At 36.2% G+C, this 26,305-nt stretch overlaps 1 protein-coding gene across 8 annotated transcripts in view; it reads right to left on the reverse strand.

Moving 5' to 3' along the window:
* LAMA2 (laminin subunit alpha 2) overlaps positions 1–26,305 on the reverse strand; it is a 615,089-nt gene that overhangs the window by 165,013 nt on the left and 423,771 nt on the right. For 7 of the 8 annotated variants that reach the window (XM_027602582.2, XM_027602581.2, XM_027602580.2 and 4 more), the window contains 4 exons: positions 26,140–26,274; positions 13,965–14,089; positions 7,530–7,616; positions 3,152–3,345 (listed from right to left, as the gene is read on the reverse strand). In XM_027602582.2, coding sequence (XP_027458383.1) covers positions 3,152–3,345; positions 7,530–7,616; positions 13,965–14,089; positions 26,140–26,274 — 541 coding nt within the window. The remainder of the gene's footprint in view (positions 1–3,151; positions 3,346–7,529; positions 7,617–13,964; positions 14,090–26,139; positions 26,275–26,305) is intronic. The other variant, XM_027602583.2, reaches the window with a different exon arrangement.

The raw sequence follows: 26,305 nt of genomic DNA on the forward strand, positions 1-26,305 counted from the left end.
AGGGGTGCCTGGGTGGCTCAGTCTGTTAAGTGTCTGCCTTCGGCTCAGGTCATGATCCCAGGGTCCTGGGATTGAGCCCCATATTGGGCTCCCTGCAGGGAGCCTGCTTCTTCCTCTCCCTCTGCCTGCTGCTCTGCCTACATGTGCTCTCTCTCTGTCAAATAAATAAATAAATAAATAAATAAAATCTTAAAAAAAAAAAAGAAAACCCTAAAGGCTCCACCAAAAAACTGTTAGAACTGATAAATGAACTCACTAAAGCTGCAGGGTACAAAATCAATATATAGAAATCTGTTGCATTTCTATGCACTAATAATGACGGGGAAGAAAGAGAAATTAAGAAAACCATCTCATTTACAGTTGCACCAAAAATAGTAAAATACTTGGGAATAAACTTAAGGAGGTGAAAGACCTCTACTCTAAAAACTATAAAACATCGATGAAAGAAATTTAAGATGATGCAAAGAAACACCTCAGGGACTGGAAGAATTAATACTGTTAAAATATCTATACTATCCAAAACAATCTACAGATTTGATGTAATCCCTATTAAAATACTAATAGCATTTTCACATAAATAGAACAAATGATATTAAATTTTTATGGAACCACAAAAAATTCCAAATAGCCCAAGCAATCTTGAGAAGGAAGAACAAAGAGGTATCACAGTTTCAGATTTCAAGATACACCACAAAACTGTAGTAATCAAAACAGTATTGTCTGGCACAAAAATAGACACATCGATCAATGGAACAGAATAAAGAGCCCTGAAGAAAACTTATATGGCTTATATGGTGGATTAATCAACAACAAAGGAGGCAAGACTATACAGTGGGGAAAAGACAGTATCTTCAACAAATGGTGTTGGTAAAACTGGACAGCTACATGCAAAAGAGTAAAACTGGATCATTTTCTTAGACCATACACAAAAATAAACTAAAAATGGATTAAAGACCTACATGTGATACCTCAAACCATAAAAATCCTTGAGGAAAACATAGGCAGCACTTATCTGACATTGGCTTTAGCAACATTTTATTAGATATGTCTTCTCAGGCAAGGGAAACAAAAGCAAAAATAAACTATTGGGATTACACCAAAATAAAAAGCTTTTGCACAGCAAAGGAAACTACCAACAAAACTAAAAGACAGCCTACTGAATGAATGGGAGAAGATATTTGCAAGTGATATATCTGATAAGGAGCTAATACCCAAAATATACAAAAAACTTCTACAACTCAACACCAAAAAACCCAAATAATTTAATCAAAAATGGGCAGAGGACCTGAATAGACATTTTTCCAATGAAGACCTGCATATGGCCAACATCTGTAGACACATGAAAAGATACTCAACATCACTGATCATCAGGGAAATGCAAATCAAAACCATGATGCGATATCTATCACCTTACACTTGTCAGATGTCAGAATGGCTAGAATCACGAAGACAAGAAATAACAAGTGTTTGCGAGGATATGGAGATAAAGGAATTGTTCACTGTTGGTGGGAATGTAAATTGGTGTAACTGCTGTGGAAAACAGTATGGAGCTTCCTCAAAAAATTAGAAGTAGAGATACCATATGATCCAGTAATTCCACTACTGGGTATTTAGCCAAAGAAAATGCAAAGAAAATTCAAAAAGATATATGCACCTCTATGTTTATTGCATTATTTACAACTGCCAAGATACGGAAGTAAGCCAAATGTCCACTGATGGATGAATGTGTAAAGAAGGTGTGGTATATATACACAGTGAAATACTACTCAGCCATAAAGAGGAATGAAATCTTGCCATTTGCAACAACACAGATGGACCTAGAGGGTATTGTGCTAAGCGAAATAAGTCAGACAAAGACAAATACCATAGGATTTCACTTATAAGTGGAATCTAAAAAACAAAACAAAAAAGTGAAAAACCAGACTCTTAAATGCAGAGAATAAACTAATAATTGCCAGAAAGGAGGTGGTGGGGGGATATGTAAAATGTGAAATAGGTTAAGAGGCTCAAATTTCTAGTTATAAAATAAATCAGTCATGAGTATGAAAAGTACAGCATTGGGAATATAATCGTTTGTGACAGATGGTGACTACACTATGGTGACCACTGAGAAATGTATGGAATTGTTGAATCCCTATGTTGTACACCTGAAACTAATATAACTTTGTATGTTAATTATACTTCAAATACATATATACATTCATCCATGTCATCCAGCCTTAGCTTTTGAGGTAACTCTTATAAAACTGGAGCACGAAAAAAATTCGAATTAAAATGTTATTAAGATTTACACACACATAAGATGTGAAAACCAGAAATATTGGCATGCATAAAATAGGTAAATATTGAAATAAAAGCTACTCAAACATTTTATATTTCTATTTTTTTAAAAAAAGAATTGAGACCACTAATGTAAATTCTTTCAAGGCAAAGAAGAACATAACAGTCCCTCTTAAATTTATAAATAACCTAAGTTTAGATTAGAATTTATATAATCAAATTATATTTAACTACTGATATTCAGTGTACTTTCTATATGGCACTACTGAATCCAGCAGCAGTTCCAAAAAAAAAAAAGAAAAGAAAAGAAAAGAAAAAGCAAACTGCTTTCCATTTACTGCACCTGTGAGTAAGAATACTTGAGTTCACTGTCACTGCTTTCAGGATCTGCAGTTCAAGAGAGAGTTATGAAGCACTATGCCCGTGGATTTCCCTACAAGCCAGGAAAGAAAAGTCAGTTGTAACTCAAGGCCTAAAGTGCCCGTCCAGCCGATTACAAATTCAGGAGGATTCTGAAAAATTGAATGAGCCCAGGTCTTTAATCTGTCACGAAGCCTATGCCAACTCCATGTAAAACTGCAAATTTGGAGATGGACAAAATAAAATATGCCTCCAGGAGCTTGGTTGTAGGTCTTCTGCGCCCTGACTAAAGCATGCTGAGGATTTTCTCAGCTGTTCTCAGCTCAGCAGGATAGAGACGGAAACCGCATAAGGCAAACAGCATAAGGTAGATAGTTAATGTCAGGAAGAATGCCGAGCAGCATTAGCTATTGCAGGAAAAGAAAAACAGAAAAGTCAGTCGTTCTCATTGGAAAGGAGACAGAAGTGGAACCGAGACCCCCAGAACGAATGGCAAAGTTAGTGTACGTACACACACACTCCATGCCCTCGCGTGCATGCCAGGGCTTGCAGCCGTCACACTTCTGCCCTGTGGCTCCAGGTCGGCACGTGCAGAGCCCTGTGATGGGGTCACAGGGGACAGGCAGCGAGCCACGGGGGTCACACTTACATTCTTGGCAGGAACCTCCAGGGCTGCTGGGGCTGCCAGTATAGCCAGGGGCACACCTGGATTTAAATAGTGAAAAAGCAGAAGAGATGAATAATAAGTCACGTCTCTTAATTGTTGCATGTGTGTTGTTCTGTGTTGGATGGAACAAAACTGATACCAAGAGTCAATAGATCAGGAGCCAGTACACTTTTCCTGTAAAGAACCAGCCAGTACCTATTTTAGGCTTTTCCAGACGAAGATGCAGAATCAAAATCATTCAGTGAGAGAGAAATATATTCGCAAACATTTTTTTGGTTGATGGAACTCAAAACATCATCATCGTCATCATCATCAGCAAGTACAAATTATTTTGTAATAATAATCTATTAATGTAAAATCAATCTACTAACAAGAAGAAGGAAGTTCTTGTTAAGGTATCAAATTTACTTAACTAGGGCTCAAATAGTGCTTTCTATCATCACACTGATTGTAAATATTTGCCTGTAACAACCATTCTTAGCTTACAGTGCCATACAGAATCAGGGAATGGGCCAAATTTTGTGGGCCAGTTTGCCCATCACTGCTCTAGATCATAAATGTTGTTTTGAGGTCTTCTTTTTTAAAATTAGAAATAAATAAAATTATATATTGACGCCTGGGCTTTCCTAGACTCATGCATTTTAAAGGTCAAAATGACCAAATAATTCAACCCACTAAGTTTACTAATGAGCAAAAAGAAGTAAGTTAAGTGGCAATAAACTACTACTTTCTATTTAATTTTACTGGTCTTTCTATCACATCTTCCTCAAGATGGATTTTCCATTATATATCCAAAGAGGTGGGTTAATGTTAGGCAAATAAAATATATAACATTAATTTGAGATATCAGAAAGAAAATCCAACTGGATGAACCCCAAATGAAATCAATACATTGACTTCTACTCATTCACACATCCATTCACCTAAGAATATACCACTGTGGATTATGTTATTGGAAGTCTGGTAAAAACAAGATACTAGCAGGACCATATGCTCTGGGTTACCCAGGATGGTCCCAAATTACCTGTTGTCCTGGTTTAATTATTAAAACCCTTCCTATGTCTCCTTAGAGTATTGCAGTTTGGACAATAAATTATATATATGGTCAGCTAACTATAATCAACACCCACAGCTTTTGTTCCAGAGACAAGTCTGGGAGGAAGTTGAGAGACAGTAGGAGGTTGAAGCTAAAAATTACAAACATTAGGCAGATAATCCTGAACTATCTTTAGTGGCCTAGGATTGTGGAAATGTGCACAGCTGATTGTGAAAGTTAATTTATCTTGTGCTGGTTAGAAAAGGCAAAGCAAAAGAAAAAAAAAAGTTATCCGTAACTAAGCTTTTATACATTTGTGGTTTTTTAATTATTTTATTTTCAATGTAATACTATAAATGCTCAATGAAAGTACCATTTAAATAAGTCCACTTAAATTATTTCTTAACATTTGCAGGTGAAAGAATTCTATTCTAAGCAGGTTGAGATTGATTAAATGCTCAAAGAGTTAATTATAAAAGTAACAAAGATAAAACATGGGGAGGGGTTTCCTACATTAGAGGGACACTCAAAACATGTAAGCAATTTTAGACCTGAGCTGATGAGCTTAGGCAGGTCATAAGGTGATTTAAATGATTTAAGAAGCTCTCAGAAGTGGAACAAATTTATTTGGAATGTTACAATAAAAATTTAACCAAGACCTTTGGTTTAATTTAGCTGAATAAAAGCAATTTTTCAGGGAAATATAACTTGATCATTTATATGTTAGAGATGATGAATGTAAAGCTGTAACAACATTTGAGAACTGTGAAAACAATTCAAGACATTCACATTTGAGAGTACATGCCCTGTTCATCTATATGCTATATGATCTGTCAACTCCTATTGATTAAACATTAATGGATATGAAAAAAATGTTTTTTTCTATAATCACTTTGCCTTAAGACAGTAATTGTCATTTCAGTGCACCCTTCCAGTCTTTTCTATATACATGCTTTCAGAGATAGTGGGAACTCCAATTTATAAATGTAGTGTACTACCGAACATTTTTTTCATGAATTACTTCAGATAATACTGGTGTCCCGGGATGCTTTTAGTCATCATCCTACTGGTATTTACAAGGGCATGAAATGAATATTAGCCTAACCATGAATACCAAAGCACATTAAAATATATATATATGTACATATATATATATATATATATATTCAAATGTTGTATATATCTCCAAAACAAATGGAAATATTTTTGGATTTTTGTATTGCTTTGAATTATTTAATTGCTATTAATTTCTGTTGGCACAGAAATTGTGAATGAACTGTTATATATATGCAAGTATTGGATATTCTGTTTAAAGTTACCACATGCAGAATTATTTGGAAATATAATTTGCAAACTTGTAGAGACTTCATTGGAATTTATAAAATTTAAGTTTAATTATTTAGTTATCTACTTACTTCTCTTATTAACACAACCATTGCTGGTTATATCAAAAGAAGACTTTTAAATGGGTAATGATACAATTAATTAAAATTGGTTTATATTTGCAAAGTGTGTGATAATTTGATATTCAAGTTTGATAATTTAAGGAAGTGCTCCTAGAAGAACCCAGCAAAGGGGTGGGTAAAGCAGGGCACAGAAAAGAAAAAATCCAAGCTATGGTACGATTCCAGGTCTTAGCCCAATTCCATGGAAAATTCTGGAGCAAGCATAAGCATAAGCATCTGGACATTTGTACTCCCACAGTAGTTGTCACTGGCTATGGACCACTGGAGGAAGGTAGGGTAAATTCTCAGGCCTTCTTGACCCTCCTATGGGAGAGAAGGCTTCCACGTAGGCACTTAGGCAGGGCAACAGTTTCCTCTCCACGTTCAATCTTGACAATGTTAGTGTAAAGTAAGTAGAGCATTAATTATTCTGATAGTATAGGTATAAAAAAAAATGGGACCTAGCTAAATTGGCGGAGCTAGACTATATCCATGGATAAAAACTTTATATTGTTATCAATTAATGCTAAAATTATTATGTGTGTATAATGTAAATAGTTACTTTAGAGATAATACCTAAAACACTAAAAATGGTGGTGATAAGCTTCAATGTCCAAGATATTGATCTTATGGAAAATATGGATCCAGAAGATATTAATTACCTTACTAGACAGTCAGTCTGAAGCTTTGTTTCTTAATTTACCATTTGTATTACAGTTAGTATTCAATTTAATAGCTACATAAATGCATTATCAAATTTTGTAAAAAAAAAAAAATGGTGAACCAGAGGGTAGGTGGGTGGCGGGATGGGTTAAATAGGCGATGGGGATTAAGAGTGCACTTCTGGGGACGCCTGGGTGGCTCAGTCAAAGTGTCTGCCTTTGACAGGTCATGATCTCTGAGTCCCGGGATAGAGCCCCAGATGGGGCTCCCCGCCCAGTGGGGAGTCTGCTTCTCCCTCTCCCTTTGCCTCTCTCCCGACTCATGCTTGCTCTCTCTCACTCACTCTCTCTCTCAAATAAATAAATAAAATCTTTAAAAAAAAAAGAGTACACTTGTGATGAGCACTGGGTGTTTATATGGAAGTGTTGAATCACTAAATTGTACACTGAAACTAATATTACACTGTATGTTAACTGACTGGAATTTAAATAAAATCTAAAAAAAAAACTTTGAAAAAATATGGAGGGAAGAAGCATTTAAATAATATTGTTTGCTTACTGGAAAGTAGAATCAAATTTATTATTTGTGTTGTTCTAATTAAGAATGCTTGATACATTTAAATTCTGAATTCTGTCTACATTTGGTGGCATAGTGCCATAATGCTCAGAACAGTGACATGCACACAGTTAGTGTTAGCCAGTATTTTCCAGTGGATTAAGATGAGAATTATGTGTAGCCAGCTTTTTATCATTGTTAACTATTGATAATATACAGATATAGAGATATGTATCCCGTAGATATATATGTGTACACTAAATATATACTATGTGCCACATGTATAGATATGTGTACACTAAAACATAAATTAGGTCATTGTGAAATAATTTGGAATCTTTGAGAAAGTCTAAATATAAGATGGAAATAACTGTCTTTTGAGAAAGTCTACAGATATAAAAATAAAAAATAGTGTGGAAAGCATACGAACTACTAGAAAAAATGAAAATAAGTTATGAGAATAATGAATACGTGTCTATTGTGATCCTTTATTGTAGGATCTCTAGGTTCCACGACTGCATACCGTTCACAGTACTGGCCTTCATATCCCTGGGGGCAGGCGGTGCAACGGTAATCTTCCAGGCCTTCCATGACACAAGAAGGGCTAAAACTGAATGGGAAAGAAAAAAAAAAAAAAAGATTGTAAAAAATCTTTTAATCTATTTATTTTATATATTTAACTAATTCTGTCCATTATCCAGATGATCGGAACTTATTTTGGGGGTAACTATAAATGGCATGTTTATAATTATGAGTTTCTAGTTAAGGGTAGGGTGTCACAACAAAATACTACCAATAATAGTTGACAAATAAATGTGGTCGGTTTTTAATGAATCTGCGATGCTTCACACTAACTACATCAATATTTTGAAATTTTAACAATTATATGACAACCATAAAAATATTAAACATCCAGCAAGTGTCCTGTTTTTCATGAATTGAAAGAAAAATAGGACTAGAATTCATGCACATTTGTCTGATAGCAGAATAAGTATTACGGAATATTTTTCAAGTAAAAAATAGTCCTAAAAGTTTATAATTTTTTTCCCAAAAACTCAGCCCGAATTGCCACTAGCACTGTAACACATTAAGTGCGAATAAATATTTCACTTAAAATAAGAGTGCCTTTTCTAATTTACATACGGATTTCAAACTAAATTTATTTTAAACACAAAGTAATGTGATTTAGTGTGAGGAAAGAAGGGAAAGCTCTCTACATGAAAATAAGATTTTCTGACAATTTTATGATCTTTTCTATTAAGTAGGTCTTATATAACTTGCCCTGTTCTCACGACTGCACTGGTAGGCCACCACCAGTCAGGCTTTGCCACAATTTCTGATCATCTTACCCTACAAAAGAAACACTTAACAACACTTGAAAACTAACCTGTACTAACATGTAATTTTAGGTTGTTACAAACTTCTTTCAAATGTAAGTAGAGGATTCCCACTAGATAAAACTGCATGATGCATTGGAAACTTGGAAGGAAAAAATATTATTTGTTGCAAAATGGTAATGCTGCAAACACCATTTTTTGTTGTTGTTGTTGGTCTGCTAAAGAATATTTGATGCTGAAAAAGATATATTGTGTATAGACCAGGGCTGCAACTCCTATCAGTCAGATACCATTATGACCCTATTTTAGTTGTCTTCTAGTGCATTGAATCAATAGTATATGAATGAGTAATAAGCTCTAACCTTTGTGAAGTACGTGAACAAATTGATCTACTACTCACAAACTCATTATCCAACAAATTTATTTTTTGCCTTCGTAAAATAGATCCACAAATACATAATTGACACATTCTGGCAAGCTTTTAGCTCTCTCAGTTAAAGTTTGAAGCTGAGTGCATCTGTACACACAGATACAAGCTCATACACACACAAACTCATATATCACATTTTGAACTCATATATATATGAGCTACATATATATACACAAAATACAAGATATATATAGATATATATATGTATATATATATAAAATGCACTTGGAAACAAGTTTTTAGACATTTCAAGTGAAACTCTAGAGAGCCAACCTAATTAAATTATAATCCTTTACAGTAATATATCTGCCTCAATTACTATGCAAGAATGTTATAATTCTCCTTGAATAGTTTATAACTTTTTTGAATTATGATATTATGGTGTATTGAACCCTTTTCTTAAATCACATATGAGGACTTACGAAGGAGGGCACAGGGATCACAACTTACTTTAAGTTGGAGTTGATTCTTTCTGTTCACAACTCCCTCATCTACTCTCCATTCTCATATTATCTGCAGGGCCGCTCAGAAATCCTTGTGCTTTTCTCTTGGTGGCCATCTTAGACATTTCCTTTTATCTGCTAATTCCAAATTTGCCTCAAGAGAGTTTCTAAGACTTAGAGTCTGCTAGTCTGTGTTGTTCCTGTGAATACTACAGAGATGAAATGGCTTCCTGGATCCTACCCCTGTCTCCTTTTTACCCCAGTTCACTGGTTGTTCTTTTTCAGTCTCCTTTGCCGAATATACGTCATGTCCTTGACCTCTTTATGTGCCCTTCAGTTCAGTCTTCAGATTTCTCCTACCCTGTCCTGTACTCTCTCCCCTAAATGATCTCATTCAGTCTTAAAACCTTTGCATCTACCCTACCAGATCTAAAACTGAGTTTCCCCCTCCAAAACAATCCCACTGACCTTTCTATAATTTTCCGCATCTCATCCATGGTCACTCAGTGCTTCCATTTATTCAGCCATAAGCCACAGAGTCAACTTTGTCTCCTTTCTCTCACATTCCACATACACTCTACCAGAAACTGCTGATCTTGTTGCCATGGCTAACATCATTGCATTTCCCTGTTCCAAGCCACCTCTTGCCATTGGAAGACTGTTAGCAGCTGGGACATTTCATTAGCCACTGGAGCTTCCCTGAGTCATATCTTGGTCACGCTTCCCCTGACACCATTTGCTCTGCCCCAGTTGCCCTGGATCCATGCTGTCTGCCAAGCATGGGCCCGTCTCTGGGCCAGTGTCCTTGCTTTTCCCTCTGGTAGACTACTCTTCTTCCAGGCAGTCACGTGGCTCTCCCCATTCCTTCATTCATCTCCGCACAAGCCTTTGTTTAGGGAGATCTTCATTGAGGCCCCTGGCTAAAAGGGCACCCCAGCCCCTCTTAATTCACTGAGGCTGCTCTGTTTTCCCTGGTAGCACCTGCACTGTCTGATATCACATTACACATCTATTTGTGTTTTGCTCAGCTTTATCGAAGTATAACTGGCAAATAAAATTGTAATATAATTAAAGTATGCGTGGGATGATTTGATATACATATATGTACAAATTAATTAACACATCTATCACCCCCACATATCTACCTTTTTTTGCAAGGGGGGCAGTTTGAGAACACAGGTTCTATTTGCTTAGCAAATTTCAATTATACAATAAAGTATTACCAACCACAGTTACCATGTTATATATTAGATCCTTAGACCCATTCATCTTATAACTGAAAATTTGTATCCTTTTACCAGCCTCTCTCAATTTCCCCCCCTCCCCAACCCCTGACAACCACCATTCCACACTTGGTTTCTATGAGTTTAATTTTTTTTAATTCCACATGTGAGTGAAACCACACAGTTTCTGTCTTTCTCTGTCTGACAAAGATGGCTGGTGTGTTTGGGAAAGAACAAGGGACTCCAGCGTGGCCTCATTGTAGAAGGGAGGAGAGAGCCTTGGTGGGGAAAGGTGGTCAGATTACAGAGGGGAGAGGGTTTCTTCTACTCTGCTGAAAGATATCTGACCTTTCCTTGAGTAGGCGGTGGGTAACGCCTGAGCTACACTGTCATGATGGTTGACAGTTTGTCCTATTTGTCTTGGTAGGAAATATTGAAAAAGTCATGCATGGAAGTGAGTTAGTGATCACTCGCCTTAGTCCTTACTTTTCATTGGCTGCACAGATCGAAGCCACTGAAGAGAGGTATCTCAGCCTCCTTCAACTGTATTTCATCCTTGTATTTCTTTGCTTTGTATTTTAACTCTTCTTACCACACACAGGTCTTTGCTTTGTTAATTAATGTGCCAAGCTTTAGGTGGTGATAGGAGTGGGTCATGAAATCACTCTAGTAGGTTTGGACTTAAATTTCTTCTAATAATGCAGGAGAATAAAATTGAATAAAAGTCATAGGATATATATATATAAAATATATGTATAAATATATTTTATATTATATACACACCAGTTTTTTGTGTCCTAAGTTATGATATAAAAGAATGATTTCTTACAATGGTTGCAGTTAAGAAAGTTTGAAAGCCACTGAACTAGCCACTTGGATTTGGTATTTTGATTCTTAGAGGGTCTTTTCCATAAAAAATATACTTAAATTATACAAATCACAGAAAACAAAAATGAAAATACACCCTTTTATTGATCCTGCTAACCAATCAAGGTAGCACTCTTTCTTTTTCCTTCTCGGAAATTCCTAAAGCTATAAACGGACATCCTTGTAACATAATGTCTGTTTCCACAATTGACTATCAAAACTCCTCCGTGACCCTCACAGGTCATGGCTCCCCTGTGAACTTGGGTTTCTCTGGAAGCAGCTGCTTTTCTAGCTGGGGGTGTCCATAGCCATGTGGTCTCCATTCCCTTGCCACCCTGACAGCTCCTGTCTTGGCTCATCTTTCTTTTCTGGTTTCTCTAGTGTAGGGAATTCTTCCTTTTTTCTACACGCTCCCCTTGGGAAACATAACCCCGGGAAATCTTATCCAATTTTAATTCACTTATTAACATATCTCTTCCTCCATCTGCCCTTCCAATTCTATTTCCATTTTCTGAAGCTATTTGCATATTTCCATTTGGACAGATCTTTCATATCAATTTTAACCTATTTGGAACATAGATTGTCCTTTGCAACAGCTCTCTCCTGGTTTCCCTATTTCGGTTAATTGCGCTACCATTTTTGAGGTCAACCTAGCTAACAACCTTGAGCTTCAACTCCTGCCTGGTCTGAACTGCTCATGTCTAATTAGTTAGCACTTCTGGAGAGCTGCATTCAACAAGGCTCTCACCACACCAGTCCCCTCCTCTCCCTTCCTGTTACTATCGCCTGCCTTCACGTTCTCATTACCTTTTGCCTAAATTAGTGCAATAGCTTATATTAACCGTGCTCTTCACTTTCTCCTTTGCCTGTTTTAATTCATTTTACTTAGCTCTCCCATAACAGTCTTCCTAAAGTGTGGCTCTAGTCACATTAACCTTTTGTTTTTGTTTGTTTTAACTAAAAACTTGCAGTGTTTCCTCATTACAGAGAAAATTAAATAGCAATTTCTGAGATGGGTATTCAAGGATTTCTATACCATGGCCTCCATTCTCCTGCTCAGTTTCATCTGCAATCATGAATTCTATTTGAACTCTCTGCTCCAAACTCTTTACTTTTTAGTTCTTAAACATGAAGAATTGTGTTTTCTGTTTTCTAAGCTTTTGTTCATGTAATTTCTTGCTATCTCCACCAGTGAAAACATTTCAATCCACTGTTTATGATCTATTATAATAGATGCTACTACTAGCATCTACTACTAGTACTAGTAGCAGCATCTACTTCTTTCAATGCTACTACTTCTTTCAACATGTTCTTGAAGCTTCCAAAATCAAGTGTGGTATTTTGTACCTTTGAATTCCCTTTATATTTAAGTTGACTTCTCTTAAGACACACATTTTATTGTGAGCCTTTTCAACAGATGTTATGCTTCATTCTTATCAAAGAAGTTATCAATTACTGAATCTTTCTAATCCAATGGCTCACATTTTAATAACAATACAATAAATAACATTCTCTTGTTTAAATCCAGTCATCAGAAGGAGATTAGGGAAAGGAAAATAGAAATAACGTTATTTTTCATACTCCTACCCCTTGGTGCTTGCGTGAACAAAAAGAACACGTATTTTATCCTTGTCAATATCCCACTTACCTAAAAATTTACATTTGACAAAAGACCTGTGATTCTCTTAAGCAGAAAAAAAAAAAGAGGAGCTTTCAGAAGAGACAATTTATATGACAATGTTTTCCGAATAAAGCCAAGGACAAGGAAAAAAAAAAACCAAACAAACCCTGAGTCAGCAGGGGGGAAATAATCTTTTTTATCTCAATTGCTTTGTGGTTCTCATATACTCAAGAAAAGGAGTCCAGGATTCTAATTCTGAACAAACTGCCCTACATTCTTTTCAAAAGCAAATTCTTAGAGAAAAAACTGCCCTACCAAGTAGTGACTGAAGTCTATAAATCACTTATACTTTCAAGTATGGACATACTTAGCAACAAGGGTTTTCATCAATATATAAACCAATGCAGAATGTGCAGACAGCACTGAAATAAGATATTCTGGCTTTTGCTTCCCCTTATGGCTGTGTTTCCATGGTACCAACCTCAGACCATCTTAACAGAACGGGACTGTGATTCTGGGAAATATGGACTTATTTTGGAGCATAAAAATAAGTCACCGTCCTTTAACTATTTTTCAACTATTTTCTTAATAATTCTTTACAAATTGTGAATTAAATACACAAAGTGAGTGGAAGGAGTCACAAAAGTCATATAATATGTACCCAAACAATCCTTCATAGATGAGTTTATGGCAGAACTATATGCAAATACAAGACCCTTATAAAAGTGTATCAAATTACACACGTGTGTACATATATCATTTATTTCAGAAACATAAATTATGTTAATACTAGTATTTACATTTTAATTAGTGCAAATTAGTAAGTATTATTTACTTGGGACAGGCTTTTAATGGAAAAATAAACCACAGAGAATTATGTGCTCACTTTTGTCATGTTTTTACATTGTTTAAAAAAAAATGTCAATCTTAAACTGAGAGTTTGTCTACATGGAAAAAATAGTTAAATCATAGAAAGCCCGTGGGCTACACAGATGGTGCTACTGATTGGGAAACAAGGTAATATTTCTCAATCTTACTTGTTGCTGGAAGAAGTTAGAGGGCAAGCACACTGCTGACAGTCATTTGGCAATCCCCTGACAATTCCATAATATCCAGGAGCACATCGTTCACAGAAGTCACCAGCGGTGTGATGTTGACAATTCTGTAAAGGAAAAGGGAGAAGTTTGTTTTTCATTTACTGAGACTTAGAATGTAATTTCTCATATAGCTCCCCACCTGTGTGTGCTCCTGTATACACAGACAGACACACACATCTCATTGAAAGAGTTCTTGAGAAGTATATACTTTAGAGAGATGGGGAGAGGGTGTGTAAGGGGGTGGGCTGGGGGAGGGGCAGAGGGAGAAGAAGAAAATCTTAAGCAGTCTCCACACCCAGCACAGGCCCTGACTCAGGGCTCGATCTCACAACCCTGAGATCATGACCCTGAGATCATTACCTGAGCTGACGATAGCCCCCTATTTTCAGAGAAAAGGAAGCACTCATTTGAGTGTTCCCTCAGCTTCCTGTGAAAGACTTGCCATTTGTCTGGCAGTACTTTCCATCCCTTTAACATTTATTCCTGTCCATAGGAAGTGGTGTTTGTCCTTTGCCTAAAGCTACTCTCTTCCTAAACTGGATTCCTTGCCTTTCTGCCTCCCCCTTTTGACCAGCATCTGCATCTTTCCCTCCTTTGCTCATTTGTCCCATTAGCATTTGAGGTTGGTCCAGACTTCCCTAGCTCAAAAATATCTCTGGGGCCTCAAGTGTCTGGAAATTTCCATCCTATCTTTGATAAGCATTTTAAAAGCATTGTTTACATTCCTGATTTCTATTTCCTTATCTCCCTTCAGCTCTCCCCACTTTAAAAAAGCTTCTCATGTCACCAGGACTCCAGGCTCACTGATGAGATCTTTGTTGATAAATAAAAATTCCCTGACAATAAGTCTTCATGATATATGAATTTTCTGCAGCAGCTAATATTTCTGGCTACTCTTTGAGATTTCTCTTCCTATGGTTTCTTTAATGGTATGGTCTGCTGATTTTTCTCCTAACTCTATGGCTACTCTTCCTTATGCTCATTCATGGACTCTTTTTTCCCTTTCTGTGTAGTAAGATTGGTGTCCTTGATTCTAACTTTGGCTCTCACCTCTTTTTTTTTCTTTTCTTTTTCTTTTTCTTACACACTCTACCTTGGTGATTTCACCCATTACTATGACTTTAGTTAGCATCTAATTGCCAAAAACTCTAAATTTACATATTCAGGCCAGATTTCTCTAATGAGTTCTAGACCTACATTTCCAAATGCTTCCCGAATAGATCTTACTGCATAACAAAAGTACCTTGAATTTGAACTATCAAAAATTAAGCTCATCTCTCTTTAAACCTGCTAATATTTCTGTATTGTTCATTTCATCTGGGGTCGCTATCACCTGTTCAATTGCCCAGGTGAACAATCTAGAGGCCTCTCTCATGCCAGAGAACCTGTTTGATCAGCGTGCTCCATGATTCTATTACTCTCTGTTTCTTTACTTCCTTGTCTCTACTATTTTTATCTGGCCACTCTCATTTTTTACCTGGTTTATTGAAAGAGAATTTAGGTAAAGATCCTGCTTCTAAATTTTTTTTTTAAAGAAGGATGTATTTATTTATTTACTTTTATTTTATTCATTTATTTGACAGAGAGAGAGACAGCGAGAGAGGGAACACAAGCAGGGGAGTGGGAGAGGGAGAAGCAGGCTTCCCATGGAGCAGGGAGACTGATGTGGGACTTGATCCCAGGACCCCGGGATCACGACCTGAGCCGAAGGCAGACACTTAATGACTGAGCCACCCAGGTGCCCCCTGCTTCTAAATTTTTTATGCAGTGATTTTCCCACACTGCAATCAGAATGATCATCTTATAGAATATATCAAACCATGCCATTCTCTTGCTGGAAAGCCTGCATTATTAGTTCTCCATTGTCCTTAGGATGAATCATAAACTTTCCAGCATGGCAAGAAAGACATTTTTCATCTGCTCGCTTACCCCTCCAGCCTTACCTCTAGCCACTGCTACCTTTGTATGCTATGTGAAAGCCATATAGGACCATCTGAAATTCTCATATTACGCCATGCTCTCTCTTTCCTCTGGGACTTCTTATATGCAAATCCCTTGTTTTGGAATGTTTTCCCCTCCTCTTACCTGATTAGCACCTATTCATTTCAGCTCTCATTTTAAATGGTGCTTTATCTGATAAACATTCCCTGACGTCCTAAGTCTGGGCTAAATGCTCATTCTAGCTCAACACAGTGACTGAAACATGGTAGTCATTTGATGACTTTTCTGAATGACTGAATGCACAATATAGGAAGTACAGATGAAACTGGTCAGTCTTCTTAAGATGAAAAAGGCCAAGTTTCAAGTCTAATGACTTTATAGAAATGTAGTTAACAGAACAAGATAATTTGTTGTATTCTGAGTTAGGATTTGTTGTATAAGTACCATGATCTTCTTTTATTCACCCGTCCAAAGGAACCAGTATTTTAGCAATAAAATAACTATTCCATATTTAAGAACAGCATGGCAAGAGATGGCTCCAGGATACATTCCAGGATAAATTACCCTTACGTTCCAGTCTAAATAATTCAGCAAAGTGTCAAATGGTAAGTTAACTGGGGAGTGTTTTAAGGACATATTTTACAGTTATGTGAATAAACACGTGCCAAAAAAATACATAGGCTCTTGAACAATTAACAGCATTTTGCTTTTGTAAAAATAAACCCACTGCATAATGAATTATTTTATGTAACCTAATATAGCATTAATAATTGACTCAAAATACTTAGATAATATTGATCACTACCAGAAATACAGAGATTCAAAAATACGGTTTGCTGCTCTTACACCTACAACTCTATATACTTTCTTCACAGATCAAGCAAATATTTTAACCTTCTCTGGACAGTCAATCTTTCACAGGTTACTGACATACTAAACTTGGTTAACGAAATCAAATGTTCTGGTTTGATATGTTCTGGTTTGTTTTTCATTTATGTGTTGTGATAAACACAACACATAAATCATGATGCTATTTTTGAAACTTTTTGACACAGACCTTTCCTATGACTTTCCTGTCTACTTTGAGACACAATATTCATCTTGTACAGAAATTAATCTCGGGGTGCCTGGATGGCTCAGTCATTAAGCATCTGCCTTCAGCTCAGGTCATGATCCCAGGGTCCTGGGATCGAGCCCCGCATCGGGCTCCCTGCTCAGCAGGAAGCCTGCTTCTCCCTCTCCCATTCCCCCTGCTTGTGTTCCCTCTCTCGCTGTCTCTTTCTGTCAAATAAAAATCTCTAAAAAAAATTTAAAAAAAGAAAATCTTTAGGAAAAATTCCTATATTTTAGAAGTCTAACGAGAAGTTTAATTATATTCTCAAGAGTGATATTATATGTTCTAGTACCTTTTCAATAACAGATTAGGATATATGATATTTATATTTTTTTGCACATGGAAAAACCGGTGGTATATATTCCTTCTGCTAAATCAAAATAATATAACATTAATATTATATAGTACCTTAGATCTGAGGTGAGAAGTTGCTTAACTTAGTCCTCTTTCCTTAAAGGGATGCCTCCCTACTTCCCACTTTTTTTTTTAATACATTATTGAATGAATGATCCTTATAAGGCAGCCTTTTTCATCTTGTACAATTATAAACTATGAACTTTTTCCTTATGTTGAATGAAAACATATCTCATTTTAGTTTTCAGCTAATGATCCAAGTTCTGCCTTCTGAAGCTATGAAGATTAAGTCTAATTCCCATTTCCCAAGGCAAGTCTTCAAATGTCTACAAAATACTATTACTTCCTAAATCTCTTCAAGTTAAACATTTAATAATCTTGATCACTCAGAATTTCTCTTAAAATAGATATTAAAGTCTCTACCTGTGATTTGCAAATATAGTGACTATATTCCCTTCCCCCATCTGGATCTTGGATACATGACTCTGCAGTCAAGTAAAAACCCCTATTTCACAGGAATTGCTACTACACGTCACTTTCTCTGCTCTTTCCCTAAGCACTAGAATATAAGCTCCTAGAGGGCAAGGCCTCTGAATTCCTCATCTTGGTATCTTTTCATCACCTACTGCAATACCTGCGCATTGGAAATATTTATTAAGTGCCACAAGAATGAATGAACAAGTGAGCCTCCCTAAGTTCAGAAACTCTTATATTAATTTCATCTTGTTAATTGTGGCTCATACTCCCACCTGTCAGGCTCTTAGCTTCTTGACCACCATCTAATACATTAGATTACACTTCCAGCTTTATTTGATACATCTCATCCAGATCACTGATCAGATCACGATTTTGAACAGGATGGGGTGAAACACAAAGCCTATGTCTCATCATTGGAGATAGGAACCTAGAACCCAGCACACATTCTTCAGGGGTAGAGAAACTTCTGTAGTCACTAAACTTGTTAACTGATTACTATCTGGCCCAGATATCTCTTCAAACTTGTTTGTGAAAATATCATGAAACATTCTCTCAAATGCCTATTTAAACAAACCAGAGTTTGGATCATAGATCTGATCTTTAGTGGCTTATGATGTAAGCAAATTATTTAATTTCTGTCAACATCAGTTTATCAACTGTAAAAGAGGGAACAATCCAATCTGTCACATAAGTTTACTGTAAGAATAAATGAGAAAAAAAATCTATCTATAATGATCAGCCTTGGTCCTGGCACGTATGTAGATAGGGTTGAACATTTGGGGGCTGTTACTATTTTTGCTGAATTTGAGATATGATCTATCACACTTTCTGATGATTTTGATATCATAATGAGATTCAGGAAGGATCTCAGATTTATACATATATTAATCTAGCAATTAGTCTGATATGTTTTATTTTGAGTGAACCTAATGAGCACTATTTTTTCTACACTTAACAGATATTAGTTAAGTAAGCAATCCTTAAGTTTTACTGGAGATCAAAAATCAACGTTTGCTACATTTTACTTTCCTTTATAAACCTGGAGTGGCATTTCACAGCTTTCCATCCTATGGCAAATTTCATATTTCCATGATTTTTGCAAATATTTTTCATACATGGCTCTTAATCATATTTGCAGATTCTATCAGTACTCTAGGATGGAATTCTAGGCCTTCAAAATCAAATCATTTAATCAGATAACAGTGTGTTTACTCTCTCTCACAGTCTGTAGATAGCATTTTATAGTGGATTTGAAACCTGATTTTAATACACTTTAGCCAAGGCTTGTAGGTTACTGAAATTTTCTAAGCATTAACTTTCAGAGTTGTAATAAAATGCTAACTATCCCTATTTTGGTCATATTGTTAGATAAATTCAATGAGATCGTGTTTATAAAGTACCTTAAACACAGTAGATTCTAGTTATGAGTCTGTTTACCAAATACAGGGCTAACTGCTTAATCACAGATGCTGGTGGTTTCAGACAACAGAGCTGATCAATAATGATTTTTTTTCTTTTCATTTTAAAATAGTACTAACCATGGGAGTGGTGATAATATATACAGAGAGGTGTGGGTGCAGATATAAATAGATAGAGATGTGTGTATTATATCAACTTGGAGAAACTATCATCTATCATCCATCTATCATCTATCATCCATCTATCATCTATCATCCATCTATCATCTATCATCCATCTATCATCTATCATCCATCTATCATCTATCATCTATCATCTATCATCCATCTATCATCTATCTATCTATCTATCTATCTATCTATCTATCTATCTATCTATCATCTATCATCTATCTATCTATCATCCTCTATCTATCATCTATCTATATCTATCTATCTATCTATCTATCTATCTATCTATCTATCTGTCTATCTATCATCTATCTATCTATCTATCTATCTATCATCTATCTATCTATCATCTATCTACCTACCCACCGAACTGAGATTGTCTATTGGGTATTTGTGTGTCTACTAATTAGCATTTGCTCCCTCACCTCTGCTTCCCCCTGGCTTGGGGTTCAATATCACATAGGTTTTGCTCTTCCATTTGGAAGAAAATTTTCCTTAAGGGACAATAATCACTGAGCTATTGGTAGTAACATGTCTATGTGCAGGATATATTAATGCCTCGAGGGAAACAATGGTTCTCTGATAAGTCTCATTAGAAATTATGAAGAGAATAGTTACAAAGTGATGTGGATTTTATTTAAAAGTTGAAATGCTTAGGCTGTAAAGTTTTCTATAGTGTTATTCTTCTCTACTCCATATTTTTGAAGAAAGATATAAAGAAAAAGTGAGGAAATCTAGCATAGCGCTGATAATGATTTTTACGTGTTTTGATTAATTAATATCTGATTGATTCCTAGACTATGAATGGTTGATAACATGTATGGTAATTACTATCTTCTTCTTCTTCATCATCATCATCGTCATCACTATCACTTCTCTGGAGCCTGCCATGTACTAAGTAGTGTTCCACACCCTTTATACAATATTTCACTGAATCCTTACAAGAACTTTGAGTAGGTACTATTATTATCTTCATTTTATAAATGAGGAAATTAAGACCTCACTGACTTGAGATAACTGACTGAGCTCCCACAGCCCATAAAAGATGAAGTGAGGACTGGAATCAAAGCTGTCTGACCCCAGAGTCCTGCTTTGGGGTCTACCCAAGGTTGAGGGCATTGCTCTGTGTAATGGCATTGATATTAAACTGGGATCCATACTACACATAGAAAAGAAATCAGTATGTTTCAGGTTTCCTCAGTTATAGCATCAGAGTAAGAATAGCTATTTCCTATTTGCCTCCTGGGGTTATTTCAAAGATCAACAAAGTTGCCTAAATTCAAAAGTTATATATGTTCTCTGAAGGAAAATATAAAAATTCAGAGCACAGCAATTTATACTAGCTGTGCATGTCTGATTTGCACCATGTATTTATTTTTCACTTCATCTGGGGATATCTCAAAAAATAGACCTGTAGCACAAAAATAGCTATAATAGCCAATTGTTCTAAAAAGGACAATATAAAGACAATTTTTATCCTAAAAATTGAAATTAAACTGTACCCTTTATGAATGTTTTAAAATTAATCATAGGGGGGCACCTGGATGGCTCGGTCAGCTATGTGTCCAACTCTTGATTTCAGCTCAGGTCATGATCTCAGGGTGTGGAGATCGAGCCCTGTGTCGGGCTTTACACTCAGTATGGAGTCTGCTTCAGATTCTTTCTTTCCCTCGCCCTCTGCCCCTCCCCCCACTCACGCTTTTTCTCTCTCTCAAATAAATAAATCTTAAAAAAATCATATGAATTAAATATAGCCCTGCCAAGAAATACCAGTGAAGATTACATAAGAAGAAACAATGCATTTAATTCTCACTTAAGATGTATAAATTAATCCCCTCTCTTGAATTATTTACTGAATTTTACAAGCCAGCAGATTAGAGAGAGAATACTACACTGAGCAAATAATAATTGTTTCAGGAATTCAAGGGTGGTTAATATTATTCATCAAGTCAATAATATCATTCATCATTCTGTTTAAGGTAAAAAGAAATATATGATCATATCTAAAATGCGTATCTTTAATGCATCTTTTCCTTTACTCCTCACAAATAAGCACATAATCAATTTCAATATCCTATCCTGACTGAAAGGGAGTATCTTTAAGAAGTCAGGAATAAAAAGAAGTTTTCTCAACATGGTAAAGAATATCTATCTTCAGCTAACCACCAACGTCATACTTTGTGGCAAAAGACTTGAGGCATTCATATTAAAATTAGGAATTAGATAGGAAGCTGATTACCCTCCTATTTAATATTTTTAGAAGACTTAAGGCAAAAACATAAAATTATTATACTAGGTACACCTTCTGGCAAGAAAAAGCACAATTATAACTATCTGTAAATAATATATTGTAAATATAAAAATAACTGAAAGAATCAACTGAGAAACTCCTAGAACTAAAAACAAAGTGGTTGGATATCAAAAATCTATTCTGTTAATGTTTATCAGTAACAACAAGTTAGTAAATATATTGAAACAGAAAAAAATATAACATTCACCATTGAAGTAAAAATGTAAGATGCACAGAAATAACTTTAATATAAGAAATGCATAATCTATACAGCTAATAATAAAAACAGTATACTGTGAGACACAAAACATTTTGAATAGAAAAGAGTGTTATACAACTCGGTTGAGGGAAGATAATTGGATATTGTAAAGACAGCAATTCTTTACACATAGGTTTAATGCCATTCCAATAAAAATTCCAGTAACATTTTTTGGTGAAGAGATTGAAACTGAATCAGAATGTCATCTGGAAGAATACATAATTACATCTAGTCCAGAAATTAGAAAAAGAAGAAGAAAGGGCCTGAGTTTGCCAGATTTTTAGAAAAGATTTTATTTATTTATTTGAGAGAGAGTATGAGCAGGGGGAGGAGGTGGTGGAAGGGCAAAGGGAGAAGCAGACTCCCATTGAGCGGGAAGTCCGACATGGGGTCTGATCCCAGGACCTTGGGATCATGACCTGAGCCAAAGGCAGATGTTTAACCGACTGAGCCAGGCACCCCCTACTTTGCCAGATATTGTAACTTAGTATAAAATGAAGGTGATCAGAACAGTATAATAAGAACTAGAAGGTAAATAGTACAGAAAAGATGATCCTTTAAACATATCTTAATATGGATAAAACAAATTTGTATATATGCAGATAGCACGATGTATTAAGGAGGAAATGTTAATAAGTATTAATAAAGGAAATGTTAATAAATAAATGTTTCTTTAAAGTAATAGGTGATGGGAATTGAGGAGGGCATGTGAAGTAATGAGCACTGGGTGTTATATGCCATTGCTGAATTACTGAATTCTATATCTGACACTATATGTTAACTAATTGCATTTAAATAAAATAAGTAAAAATAAATAAAATAAAAAATAAAGTAATATATATTTGAAGAAAGATACCTCTTCATACCACAATAAATTCCAGAGAGATTAAAGGGTTGGATCTAAAATTTAATCATAGAAACAATGTTAAATACCATGGTCTCTCAGTGTAGGTCCTGAAAGGCATGTGCTTCGGTAAGGTCACCATGAGTATAAGTTAGAGAAGCAAACTGTTCCAAGGATTGAATCCTGGAAACCCCAGTATGTAGATTTCAGGTGCGGAGGAAAATATAGCAAAGAAGACAAGGTGTAGTCACCTGGTTTAGAAATCCCTGGAACAGCATGTCCAGGGACGCAAAGTGAACAAAAACTTTAAAGAAGAATGGATGATTTAGAGTAGCAAGTGCTGCTGATCGATCAAGAAAGATGAAGGCTGATAGCTGAATATTAGTCACTGGTTTCAGTATAGTGGTAGAGGTAAAAGTCTGATTTTAGTAATTCAAGAGAGAATGGAGGAGAGAAACTAGAGAGAGTATAAACAACTCTTCACTGTATATAAGGAGAGGAATGAAGTGGTAGAAGTCAAGAGGGAAAGTGAAGTCAAGAGACTTTGTTTTTATTTTTATCTTATTTTATTATTTTATTTTATTTTTTAAAAGATTCATCCATTTATGGAGTGCCTGGGTGGTTCAATTGGTTAAATGTCTGACTCTTGATTTTGGCTCAGGTAATGATTTCAGGTCCTGGGATCAAGCCCTGAGTGGGGCTCCATGCTCACTGCGGCAGAGTTTGCTTAAGATTCTCTCTCCTTCTCCCTCTGCCCCTCCCCTTGCACACACCCATGCTCTCTCTCTAAAATAAATTAAACCTTAAAAAAAAATCATCCATTTATTTTAGAGATAGAGAGAGCACATGCACACACATGCACATGGGGGACCCATGAGATCATAACCCGAGCAGAAACCAAGAGTCCATCACTCAACCAACTGAACCACCCAGGTGCCCCTATTTTTGTTTTGTTTTTTGTTTTTATTTTTACTATTATTTTTTTTTTTAAGATAGCAAAGAAACCAAAAAGTGATGCTGCAAGAGAGAGGGGAAATAGGGATGGGCAGAATGATGACCTTGAGCAGGAGAAAGGGCTACTTGTCTTTTCTAGAAACAAGAAAAGTTCATCTAAAATGATGGAAGAGTCAGAGTAACTGCACAGAGATGCAGAAAGGTGGGTGCATGTGGTAATGGAAGATCCTATTAGTTCTTTTCCAACTACTTCTAATCTTTCAGTGAAATAAAAGCATGACCATCACTTGAGATTAAGTCTGGAAAAGGATTGGCAGAGGGGTTTGAGGGCTTGAAGAGGAAGGGGAAGGCATGAAATAATCATCCAGAAACGTGGGAGAGGAAATGGACTGAAGTAAAGTGATATGATTGCGGAGCAGCACAAAGGGTCGATCTGAAGTGAGTGATAATGAATTTATGGTGAGACTAGAACACATAGTTGTTTTTCAACAGCCACATTCAGCTTAGAAGGCATAGGTATGGAGCAGTAGGATTTAACAAGCGTTAGAATTAACTGAGTGAAAACAAAGGAGTAGCAAGAGAAATGAACATTACGAGGCAGCTATACTAATGAAGGGTCGTGAATATTAAGCTGGTTGAGAAAGTTAGGGCATGAAGGAGCTAAGGAACAATGAAAAGGTGTGAGCATCCATGGTGAGACTAAAAAGGTTGGAGTTGATGTATCAAGAAGAAGTGAATTGTAAAGAAAAGAGATGGTGGTCGAAGAGGACAGTTGACCTTGAGACTGTGTTTCTCGTAATGACAAGTTCTAGAATAGCACCATGGAGTGAGGAAAAGAAGCAGAGTTAAGGGTATGGAAGAGTTAATTTCACAAACATTAAAATCACCAAGAATTATGATAGGAATAGTGCTAGAGAGAATGGCAAAGATACAGAGGAAAAATCTTCAAGGAATGAGGTGAGTGACCTGAGGGTTAGGAGAGAACATTGATGAGCAGGTATAGTGAGCAAATAGATGGGGGCATGAGATTCAAAGCCACGTGTTGTTATGGGGGAGAAGGGAGGACGACAGGAAAGGGGCAGTGAGGAGCAAGGATACCTGCCTTCAGACTCAGGGAAATGAAGAGCGTGAGGCAAGAGCTACCACTTGGAGGGCTCCACGGGGAGCAGTATGTTGGGGACAGCGAAACAAAGAGAACATTAAACAAAGAGGGAGAATATGTGGGGGGTTTTGCTGAGTTTCTACCTTGACTTCCAGAAGCCTCACTGGAGGGGTTTCAGTAGATGAGGAGAGGTGGGAAATGGGTTTAGCAAATCTGACGTCCAGACCTGGGTGAGGTTTAGAGTCTGGGGAACTCTATGTGGTGACGTGGCAAACCTGAATTTCTTGAGAGTCCCAATTGTTCCAAGGTGGATAGCAGTGGTGGAGGGCAGGCTGTTAGCATTAATACAACAACAACAACAACAAGAGTAGCTGGAATTCTATGGGAAGTGGTAAATTATGGGTTAAATTAAGTGGTTAAATTAAATCTTTAGTCTTTGGTTAGAGATCATAACCTGAGCAGAAACCAAGAGTCCATCGCTCAACCAACTGAACCACCCAGGTGCCCCTATTTTTGTTTTGTTTTTTGTTTTTATTTTTACTATTATTTTTTTAAGATAGCAAAGAAGCCAAAAAGTGATGCTTCAAGAGAGAGGGGGAAATAGGGATTTCATAATCTAATCAAAGACTAAAGATTTCAAAGAACATCCAGCAACATAACGCGCTCATAATAGGTATATTTAAAAAGCAGAACATAAAATGGCACCTATGGTATTATATGAATCTTATTTATAAAAACATGCATAAAACTCATAGAAAATACCAAAAATATTAAATGTTTATGTTGAATTTTAGATGACTTTTAGCTTTTTTTATTTTTTTATAATTTCCAGATTTTTTATAAGTTTATTTTTGTATGTAATCAGAAAAAAGGCCCTCGTACGATTTTTAAATAAATAGTAGTGTCCTCAGGTGTTCTCCTAAAATGCTGTTAATATTTTATTTCTTGACACGAGCAGTGGTTTTTGCAATGATCAATTTTTAATTACTTTAAAAAATGTATACTATGGTAAATGTCTTTTTTCCCACGTTTTATTTCACACACACACACACACACACACACACACACACACACACACACACACAATTAAGTTCCCTGCAGTTTAGCTCGCTTGCCTCTGCACATGCTATCTGAGCATGTATAAAGATAAATGATCACATGGGCCTTAGTCAAGAAAGACGTGGTAAATACCTGGCATTTGGAGGTTTCAGGATCACACAGGCTACTGTGTCCATTACACTGACATGGAACGCAGGTGCCCAGAGTTGGTCTAGGAGTGTGGCTACCCGGCTCAGACCGCAGTCGATAAAATCCTGGCATGCATGTCTAAAAGAAAAGGAAAGCAATTAGGACAGTC

The sequence above is a fragment of the Zalophus californianus genome, chromosome 7 (assembly GCF_009762305.2).
Source record: "Zalophus californianus isolate mZalCal1 chromosome 7, mZalCal1.pri.v2, whole genome shotgun sequence".
NCBI classification, from domain to species: domain Eukaryota; kingdom Metazoa; phylum Chordata; class Mammalia; order Carnivora; family Otariidae; genus Zalophus; species Zalophus californianus.